At 41.6% G+C, this 11,596-nt stretch overlaps 1 protein-coding gene across 1 annotated transcript; it reads left to right on the forward strand.

The window, feature by feature from the left end:
• Positions 1–395: 395 nt before the first annotated feature.
• LOC139464795 (carbonic anhydrase 1-like) lies at positions 396–8,137 on the forward strand. Its single transcript, XM_071246303.1, has 7 exons — positions 396–567; positions 1,531–1,686; positions 3,573–3,739; positions 4,192–4,284; positions 5,419–5,488; positions 7,191–7,342; positions 8,021–8,137. Exons 1-7 carry the CDS (start codon positions 396–398, stop codon positions 8,135–8,137), a joined length of 927 nt encoding a protein of 308 aa, XP_071102404.1.
• Positions 8,138–11,596: the final 3,459 nt, after the last annotated feature.

Raw genomic sequence — 11,596 nt, forward strand, 5'->3', positions numbered from 1 at the left:
CCTCGTCAGAGCTAAGCTATTGATATCATCGTTGAAAACCCCACCGCTGGCAGAGGTTTAAAAGAAAGAGCAGACGACATTGGATCCGTCATTGTGAATTGTTATCAATCACATGTTTTGACAGTTGCTGAGAAGAGCAATGTACGATATATAAGGCCGCGAGAATTCTACGTCAGTTTGTTCTCAAACGAGAGACCATTAGTGGGGCTGTAGCGGTGGGATTTCAACGTCACCGTCACACTATCAATTCACTTTCAAGATCGTCGACCCCACTGCTGGCTTGCTCCCAGAGATACCAAACTCTTCAAGGACTTAATTTCACGTCGGCGAAGAACTGACGCAAACCTAGCTGAAAATTTCAGTGGACTTTTCTTGGAAGTTTTGTGATTTTAGTGATGTCGTCTGCTTGGGGAATTCTGCTTCTGTTTGTGACCGTCCTTGCTGATCCGTCCAAACTCTTGGATATTGGAATCAACAAACGTGTGGAAAACAGAGTGCGCCTTCCACAACAATGTGCCATTGCAGCAGGGTCATCACGATTCAGCTACAACCCAGTAGCGGATGACGGTGAGTTTGGCGCCTCTTGAAGCAGGAGAAGACTCTCCTTGGTGGGACTCCGGAATCGGATGAAACCGCGTAGCTTGTCCTCAAACGGATGCCTCGAACCATTTCCATGTTCATTACAAATATCTAAATCATTGAGGTGAGGTGAAATTGAGTTTAACGTCGCGTCCAAGATGATTGCACTTATATAGCGACGTGTATGCAGGTGTGTGTGTGTGTCTTCTTGTACTAGTCCCGACTGATGCCGATTTATAGTGCTAGCTCACTGAGATACCATGCCGCAGTTTAACATGAGTACCCCACTCAGACACAGAATACTGACTCCGAGACGACCAGTCCTTGTTTTAGCCCGTTAATGCCGAGCGCCAGACAGGGTAACAACAATTACCATCTTTTAACGTCTTTTGGTATGACGCGGCCGGGGATCGAACCCCGGACCTTTCGCTCTCGGGGCGGACGCTCTACCACTAGCCACGGAGGCGGTCCTAAATCATTGAGACTAAATCATAACCGGGTGCAACCAGTAGGACAGGACATGCTTACCCTTTTCGCCAACAGCTGGTGTCATCACTAATTTACAGTGATCCATTCATATAATTTTCACCTATTTTACCTTTTATGCCCAAAGGAATATGTTTTGTCGGATAATGGAGACTGGTTATTCTCTGGTGTTGCCGTTTAAGATTAATGAATAACTACCAAACAGTGATGATACGCGGTGTTCGGGAAAAGATGAGCTTATCCTGCCCAATTAAAGGAGAATCATATGGTTAAAATGTATGACCCGCTCATGATGTCAATCACTGGATTGTCTGGACCAGAGTCGATTATTTCCAGACCGCCGCAAACAAACAAACAAACATAAAATTTATTTAATGATGTAGCTGCAATATTGCAGACTGTGATGTTAGACAAAATTCACTCACCCTTCATATTACAAAACATGTACAGGGATTTTTTTTGCAGGTCCTTCCAAGTGGCCACTTGCGGCTGACTGTTGTGTGGGCGAATGGCAGTCTCCCATTAATATTGAAATCGCCCAATGTAAATGTAGCCAGTCGCACAGGATAAGGTATACCACGGAACCTGTCGGGCCAATACGAGGGAAGCTATATAACACAGGTAGGTCATTATAAGCTATATAACATAGGTCATTGTAAGCAATATTGCACAGGTAGGTCATTATAAGATATATAACATAGGTCATTTTAAGCAATATTGCACAGGTAGGTCATTATAAGATATATAATACGTGTAGGTCTTTTTAAGCTATAAAACACAGGTAGGTCATTATAAGCTATATAACATAGGTCATTGTAAGCTATTTTGCACAGGAAGGTCATTGTAAGATATATAACACGTGTAGGTCTTTTTAAGCTATAAAACACAGGTAGGTCATTATAAGCTATATAACATAGGTCATTGTAAGCTATATTGCACAGGAAGGTCATTGTAAGATATATAACATGTGAAGGGGTTTATAAGCTATAAAACACAGGTAGGTCATTATAAGCTATATAACATAGGTCATTGTAAGCAATATTGCACAGGTAGGTCATTATAAGATATATAACACGTGTAGGTCTTTTTAAGCTATAAAACACAGGTAGGTCATTATAAGCTATATAACATAGGTCATTGTAAGCAATATTGCACAGGTAGGTCATTGTAAGATATATAACATGTGAAGGGGTTTATAAGCTATATAACACTCTCAGGGGTGTAACTATTGAACAAATGTAAATGACTCGTCCAAATACAGTTGCAACATCTCTAGTTAACAGCCATACATGACAAACGGTCGACATTCAAGATAGACGTATAAAGCACGTGGTGTGATGAGGAACCCTTCTTTTGCAAAATATGTGATTAGCGGGTGCTAATGGTAAAGCACGTCATGCGAACACCTGGTGTCATCGGCCCGTGAAGATCCGGGGTAGAATAGGTCTGCAGCAACCCATGCTTGCCGTAAAGGCGACTTTGCTTGTCGTAAGAGGCGACTAACGAGATCAGGTGGTCAGACTCGCTGACTTGGTTGATGCATGTTATCGATCCCAATTGCGTGGATCGATGCTGATGATGTCAATCACTGGATTGTCTGGTCCAGACTCGATTATTTACAGACAGCCGTCATATAGCTGGAATATAGCTGAGTGTGGCGTTAAATAACAAACAAACAAACCTGGTGTCATCCCTGGTTTTCAGTGATCCATTCATATAATTTTCATCTTTATTTTCCATTTTACGACTAAGGGAATCTGTCTCGGCAGAAAAGGGAGACTGATTATTATTGACCATGTTGATTTTCTGGAATCGATAAATTCAGCATAAACGTTTGGAACAGAATCTTATCATACCTCCATTGGAGAATGATGGGATCTGATTGGTCCACGTGATCTTGATAAAATACTGCGTAACCCACATTGGAAGGTTATACACTTCTCAGATGGGGAATTAATCTCTTATACCCCTCCACGAGCAATACAGACTGCACGTGGATTTCAGAGAGGCAGAATAAATCCATTATACCCCGCATCAAAACAAAAATCCGCACGCTTTTTCCGAGTCAATGGAAGTCACGTGACATAGCAGAAGTAAACCTCAGCTCAAATGAACAGCTGTTTTCTATCAATTTTGAGTTTGTGTTTATTCTTTTTCAATGTCACATTACAACATGTCGGCGAGATAAATTCGGATCCGGCTCGTGGTATAAAACCTAACGCGGGGCGCATAACACCCCAGAAGCCTAAATAATTTTCAAATAAATATTTCAAAGATTGATGGTACCATTTCAACATTTCAAGAAAGCCGGGAAGAGCATTTGTCTTATAGTGCCCTTTCTCTTTGACCGGGAAACTTTTGATACTGCAGAAGCAGTTATGAAAATCTGACTGCAACTAGAAAATACAATGTTATGAAACAAACTTGATATGGACACAGAGTCTTGTGACATGGCTACACGTATAACCAGTATAAGTTTTACAGTCACATCTCTCTTCTCATTACAGGGTATGCGGTGTCTATAGACTTTAGCAACAGTGTATCCCCGGCACTGCTGGGAGTTCCCTATTGGGAGAGTTCAGAGTACGTCCTGGCGCAGCTGCACTTTCACGCGGGTAACGGCACAGGGCATGGCTCAGAGCACGAGGTGGACAGCGTGGGCTACGACGGAGAGGTAGCTGATGCAGCTCATGTCACACCTTATTATATCCTGGACCCACTTGCACAAAGCGAACTTAGCGCTAAGATGATCGTAACTCCCATACTTTAACATAGGCTTACAATAGTCTTAGCGCTAAGATCGGTTTGTGCAAGTGGGCCCTGGTTTACATATTTTAATAGCCAGGCACTAGTTTAATATATATTTTCTTCATGTCGACTAGGAGGTTTTCCGGCCGACCCACTCAATTTATCAAGCTTTTCGTTTTGGTCAATGGAAATATAGAAAGACTGCCGATTGCTAAGTACAGAAACTTGCATATGATGTGAGTTCTCTCAACAGCCGCTTCAGAAAAAGCTGAATTCTACACAAACTTTAATGCCTTAAGATGTTCCATACTTTGATATTTGATAGAAGTTGACATATTTAAACATGACCTTTATACAGTTTACTTGCGTCTCCTGTAGCTTCACTTGGTCCATTACAAGAGGGAGTACGGTAGCGTGGCTGAGGCAGTCAAGCGACATGATGGTCTCGCTGTTGTTGGAATTTTCCTTCAGGTATGTGAGAGTTGATTGATATTTCTGAGCCTCGCGTAAAAAGACTTCGAAATTCTTTAAACTGATTTATCTTTCAATATAGACCCTTTCCGGTACACTGTTGTCAACGATATTGGAGGGATTGTATTCCAGTTTAGAAGATGTCCTTCTCTTGGCTGTCCACATTGTTCTCCACAGCAGCTATGACGTCATCGGTCGAGTCAAAATGGGTTCAGGCAAGAGCTTTCTTTATGTCTGGGAACATATGGAAGTCTCACGGAGCCAGATCAGGAGAATATGGCGATTCCTGAAGGAGTTGAAGCCACACTCATGGATTGTCGCCATGGTTGTGTGTTGTGTAGTAGCACGTTGTCCTGATGGAAGAGCACAGATTTTCTCAGCTCCCCGTCTTTTTTGTCTTAATTTCACCCGTAATTGCCTCAAAGGTACAGCATCTGTGCTCCGGTTATTGCCTGGCCCTTTGTAAGATCGTTCACAACGATGACACCCGCGGCATCCCAGAACTCGGAGTCCACATCCCTTCCAGCTGATAGACAGTCTTTGCCTTCTTTGGTGGTGGTGACGTCAAACGTTTTGACTGTTTTGATTGTAGTTTGGATTCAGCCTCGAAGTGGTGAATTCAGGTTCCATTCATAGTCTCAAATCTTTGCAAGAACCTTTCTGGATCAGATTCAAACAGAGCTAGATTATCGAGAGATCAAATGTCACAGCTTCGGAGCCCAACGAGCTGATATTTTCAACACTGCAAAATATTCTGTGGAATGTATTACATCATGTAATGTTCACATCTACAAAAATCACAATTAAACAATTCTTTATGTGTGAGGCTCGGGGCGGTCGGGTAGCTTTGTTGTTAAAGCGTTCGCTCGTCATGCCGAACACCCAGGTTCGATTCCCGACATGGGTACAATGTGTGAAGCCCAATTCTGGTGTTCCCCGCCGTGATATTGTTGGAATATTGCAAAAAAGCGGCTAAAATAATGTTTCTGGGTTTGACAAGTCCACACCCAAGCATGTTGGTTTCACCAAAGTGGTAAACGTCATTTCGGGCTATTTCCTTGCACATTAAACTGACACGCCTTGATATAAAATAGTTGAAAGTAGCGTTCTCACTCGCTGACTTTTTTCCCACAGTTGTCTCGCGTGTCCCCAAATGCTGAAATGAACCGTCTCATACGGGTTTGCGGGCTGGCTGGAGGTAAAGGTAAGTGTACACAGTTATTTAATGCTTTTTCCACCTTTGTTTATAGAGGAGACCGCCTCCGTGGTCTAGTGGTAGGGCGTCCGCCCGGAGACCGAAGGTCAAAAGACGTTAAAAGATGGTACTTGTTGTTGCCCTGTCTGGCGCTCGGCACTAAGGGGCTAAAACAAGGATTTGCACGTCGCTGTATATGTGCAATCATCTTGGACCCAATTTCACCTTCACCTGTTTATCAAGGTTATCCAATGGATGTTCATGGAGACAAAACACAATCTAACAAATGTTATATTTGGGATAACACTTTCTTAGTAAAGTACAGATTCTCGTCCTTTTTGGGGTTGAGTCCCATCTGGTAGTGGAATCCCACAGTGCCAGAGCGAGGCACCTAATCACCAGCACACAAAGTCAGCGATCTAACCCACTCAGCCACCGAGGATTCAACAAAATGAAAGTCCGACAAGTGGTAGTCTAGATCACGTACTTTGTGTACCCCTCTGACAAGTGTAAATTTTCACGGCTCTCATGGCCGAAAGATATGAATTCACAATTCCATTTGGAAAGTGGTCAAATGACAGAAATATTATATTTCGGTTATTTTCTTCTAAGTAAAGTACAGATTATATACTTTGTGTCCTGGCGATTAGATGCCTAACTCTGGCAATATGGGTTCGATTCCCGAATGGGACTCAAACCCAAAAGAGTAGTAGAATCTGTACTTTACAAAGAAAGTTTTATCCCAAATATTACATTTGTAACATACGACAGCTTTCTAAAGGGCATTGTGTGTCCAAGACAAAGCACATCCGACCTAGAGTGTCTAGACGTTTCCTTAACCTTGAACGATGCTTCGTGCACGCAGATGTATATCGCTCTTCCTTGGGAAGTTTGGAACAGTGGATATGTTAACAAAACTTTTGCACTCAGCAATATTATAGCTATATCATGGCAGCTGGATCAGACAAACCAGTCCTCTATATTATGATCAATGTCCGACGACTCGATCACATCTTGTCTCCTCATAATACAAAGACCCGTGAAGACCCGGGGTAGAATAGGTCTTCAGCAACCCATACTTGCTGTAACAGGCGACTACGCTTGTCGTAAGAGGCGACTAACGGGATCGGGTGGTCAGGCTCCCTGACGTGATTGATGCATGTCATCGTATCCCAATTGCGTGGATCGATGCTCATAATGTCAATCACTGGATTTTCTGGTCCAGTCCAGATTATTGACAGACAGCCATCATTTACCTCAAATATTGCTGAGTGCGGCGCACAGGCACAGTTGTGAAATTCTTTAGCGGAAAACATTAAATGAATACGATATGACGTTTCATAGCAAATAGTTTGAACAAGACAAGAGTATATTCCATTCCAGGAGATATAAAGTACATAATGACTATATTCTACAGTGAACTACGGTTATAACGAATTCAAAGGGACCTCAAATTTTAATTCGTTATAACCGTAGTTCGTTAAAAGCAAATGTACGGAATATATACAGCAAATTGACAGGACCAAAAAATAGTTCGTTATATCCGTCAGTTCGTTATAAGCGTGTTTGTTATAAACGTAGTTTACTGTAGTAGCAAAAGTTCAAGAACATCAGATTTGTTCATATGACTATAGTGCATCTTTCAGGCCAAGGTGTTGTTGAACTTCTTTGGAGTAGTACCTATGGCTGACCCCTGTTTTGTGACTTTCAGGCAACAAGATACCCTTCTCAGTGGATGTTCGTCAACTGTTTCCCTGGCAGAAGGACTTCTATGCATACCATGGGTCACTGACCACGCCTCCGTGTTCTGAGTCTGTGCGCTGGATGGTTATGAAGGAGCCAGTATTTATCAGCCGTGACAAGGTAATGACACCTTATATATAACCTCAATGAGTGAGTGAGTCAGTTGGGTTCAACGCCGCTTTTAACAGTATTCCAGGAATATATCACGGATATATCAGTCTCATCAGGCCATGATTGATATATATTAATATGTCAGTTTAATGTGGGAGGAAAGCCCGAAATCTCAGACGTTTACCACTTTGGTAAGAGCACGGGTATGGTGCTGCCAAACCTAGAAACATATCTGGGCAAAACGGGATTCGAACCCACAATCATAGTTTTCTGACCCGCCCAAGGGACGCTACTCTGCACGGCGAATTGCGACGCCTTAGGCGACTTGGCCACACGTATATCACCCATGACAAGATACATCAACTTGATCACTTTGAAATACATTCGTAATAAAAACGGTATCTCCAAACCGTTAATATTAATATAGGTTAAGGGCGGTCGGTCACACCGATGACCCGGGTTCGAATCCCGACATGGGTACAATGTGTGAAGCCCATTTCTGGTGTCCCCCGCCGTGATATTGCTGGAATATTGCTAAAAGCGGCGTAAAACCATACTCACTCACTCACTCACTCACTCACTCACTAATATAGGTTAATAATGTATCTTTATAAAAAAACAAAAACAAAAACACACTAAAAACAACCAAAAACAAACAACTAACACTAAGTTACTACTTGTTTCCAGCTTCTGATACTGCAGAGTTCCCGGATGTCTGACGGCAGTTACCTGGGGCAACACAGCAATGTCCGACCAGTGGTGCCACGGGCAGGACGCCAGGTGGAGGCTAACTTCCATTGCTGACGAAGAACGTCGGACATTGTGGAGAAGTTCTTCATCACACAACAACAGGAGAAGGATCGTGGACACATTACACACTAGTACAATAGGTCATAACAGAAGGACCCTGAAGATCAGATCTAACCCGGATCTTTGCAGGAGACATTTATGTATGTTCAGTCTTGTAATCTATGTTAAGACGTGTCTGCACCCCCGTCCATCTTCCCGACAACCCAACAGATTAATCTGGCAGAACAGGGTGATGTACAAAAGTAGACGATGTTGGTGAATGTTTGTGCATATCGATATTTTCAGTAAGTAAATTACTTAGATGAACCTTAAAATGCCATCTTTGATTGTGTATAACTATATGCACATTAATAACCTTATCGATGATGTGACTGACAACAAGATAAAATAAGTTCCATATTTATTGAATAAAGTTGAAGTAACGATCCCTGAGTTACTTAAATCTAGCCACCGTGTACTTATTCCAAGCGTTGAACATCGCTGGGGTTACCGTCAATCCTAAGAACCTATAACACTGCTGTAATGTGCAGAAAGGGAATTCGACGAATTTGGATCACATGTTACTTTAGGTCCTCCCGCCTTTTGGAATCGCTCGATGTATGCCTTGATTACATGCCCAGGGATTTAACGTTTCAGCTCGTTTAAATACGTATCCGTGGTTCATGGAACAGAAGTAGAAATGCGAACATAGTATCTGAAGTATCTACAACGATATGGTAATGGATTACGTAGAAATATTAGTGGCTTTAGTGAACACTGTTAGGTACCATTGTAAAGTTATTTGATGATTGTTAAAAGGCCAGATAAAAGCCAAAAATGAGTTACTAAATCTGTACTTTATGGTTTTTTTCAAACAACCTACTTCATGACAACGTCATGTATGTTGATGGTTGACAATTAATAAATCTATTTAAAATCTCCCATCAATCACAAAAGTAGGACGAGCCCCCTGGTGATTTTCCAAGCATAATGTTACTTGAAAGAATGCACACGAGGTATACACAATAGATATACACAGATAACTGTTTTGTTAAAGAAGTTTGGTTTCTTTATCTTTAGAATCCAAAATTTCACCTTTTACCGTGATTAACCACCCCTTTATAACTGATACCAAATTATAAGTACGAAGGAACGGTTCCTGGTCTTTCCATAACCGTTTCATCTCAACATTTGCAGGATTCTTAATTTCTGGTACAGGGACTTGCTGTTTGAGAGAATTCTTGAGATTTTTATTTTTATGCTATAAAAGTATTTGCTAACAAACTGTCACTGATATCTTGTCCAGTTATCTAGGGTGCAACATTCGCTATGCGGGGTTACGTCCCTTAGCCGTAGGAGATCCTATGATTAGTAGTCAGTAATTTTGTTTGATAGTTCGTTCAGTTATAATCACGTTTGTTGAAGGATCCTAGGGTTTTAATTAATATTTTATTGATGATTTTGACCAGAATTGTTGGTTCCAATGCCATGTTCATACTGATTATGACCCTTGATTTCTCAGCACTATATTCGTGGGTTTCAAGGAAGTGGTATACCTGAATTGCTGTTTAAATCGGCGTTATAAATAAAGTGCGGAAATAACAAAATGGAATAAGACATTGTAAATGAAACACGACAACAAATAAGTAGTTGCCTTCAGCTTATCCAAAAAAAGGGATTTCAAGACACCCGGCCGTTTATTCATCTTGGGAATCTGAATGAAAAAGACCAAAATGACCTCCACATCCCTCACAAAAAAAGTTGTATTTCAGGAATGGATCGGTGATCACGCCATTCAACTGCTTTGAGGTGGTATATTTGACCTAGGATGAATTCGTTTTACGCTGATGCGGGATGCCATGAATTATCTTCTTACCTCAATATTATGGTAAATGTTGGTCATTTTAAATGATTGTTGAATAAAATGGTTTTGCTTGTTATAAGATACCCTTCTTTTTACGTGTAATCTGGAATGCCGTGTGAATATAAACTTTATTGTTATATAATGATCATCAACAGGGTGAAAGGGTTCTCGAGCTGTGACGAAAAGTTCTGAACCAAACTATGTAGGACGGAGTTAGTTGCTGACTGTTTTTCAACATAATCTCCTCCGAGGTCCACATATATTGGCCATTAAGTAGGATTCCTTTCTGATGGGTGAGTGAGTATGGTTTTACGCCGCTTTTAGCAATATTCCAGCATTATCACGGCGGGGGACACCAGAAATGGGCTTCACACATTGTACCCATGTCGGGAATCGAACCCGGATCTTCGGGGTGAAGAGCGAAGGCTTTAACCACTAGGCTACCCGACCGCCCTAGGCGACCCGACTTTGCTTTCTTCAGAGAAGGACACGTTAGATGTTTCCAGTGAAGTCTTCAGATGATAGTCGTGAAAACAACACTCCCTCATTGTTACAAATCGCTCATCAAAGTCAGATGGCTCTGCTTCAAAATGACGCACATTCGCACTTCAGACGATGAACCTGGAGGGTTTCTTATCAGGAGTCAGCAACATTTTAACCCAGCTTGCTAAAACCTGTGTCATGCCAAGTTCATTGCCCAAGTTGTTCTCAACTTTCTCGTAAGATATTCCTACGATATTGGCTATGACTCGCCAATCATACATAAACACAAAATTGTATCAACATTTTGCTCAGAGATGGCAGTTGAAGGTGCCACTGATCTTTGACCATAAGGCTGTCTCTTCTCTTCTTGAACCCCACTGATGACCTCTTAACAGCGGCAAAGGAAGTGGCATGGCTTCCCCAAACTTGACATCATGTCCGCATGGGGTGGTGTTGGAGTTGTAGATATTTGATGACAGCACGGTAGCCAGTTTTGTCCATCTTCTTCAACAGATATAACCTAGTCAAGCTCAAGCCTTGTTATATATTTGGTTCAAATGCGGCCTGCATGCATGAAATGTTTTCTACTGAATACATGCAAATTGTTAAGGGCGTATTATATATACATCCTTACTAGTTAGGTTCAGAACACTTCAGCTATCCCTCGTAACGTCAACTGATATAAAAATAATTACGTGTTTCTTTGAATTATGTGAGCATGAAAAAGAATGTTGTAGATTTATAGCTTTGATTTGGTTGGTTGGTTAGTTGTTTAACGCCTCACTCAGCAATATTCCAGCTATATGACGGCGGTCTGTAAATAAACGAGTCTGGACCAGACAATCCAGTGATTAATATCATGAGCATCGATTCACGCAGCGAGCCTGACCACCCGATCCCGTTAGTCGCCTCTTAAGACAAGCATAGTCGCCTTTTACGCCAAGCATGGATTGCTGAAGATCTATTCTACCCCGGATCTTCACGGATTTTATAGCTTTGAGTTTAGCCACTGATCTTTCATGGATGCTGCATGATCGTTTCTTTAAGACATACAATAATTTCTCTGATATTAGGAAACCACCAATCACAGAAGTAATTCAAGAAACACATTTTAAGGACATCCATCA

Source organism: Haliotis cracherodii, unplaced genomic scaffold (assembly GCF_022045235.1).
Source record: "Haliotis cracherodii isolate W230 unplaced genomic scaffold, xgHalCrac1.p SCAF_17, whole genome shotgun sequence".
Lineage (NCBI taxonomy): Eukaryota > Metazoa > Mollusca > Gastropoda > Lepetellida > Haliotidae > Haliotis > Haliotis cracherodii.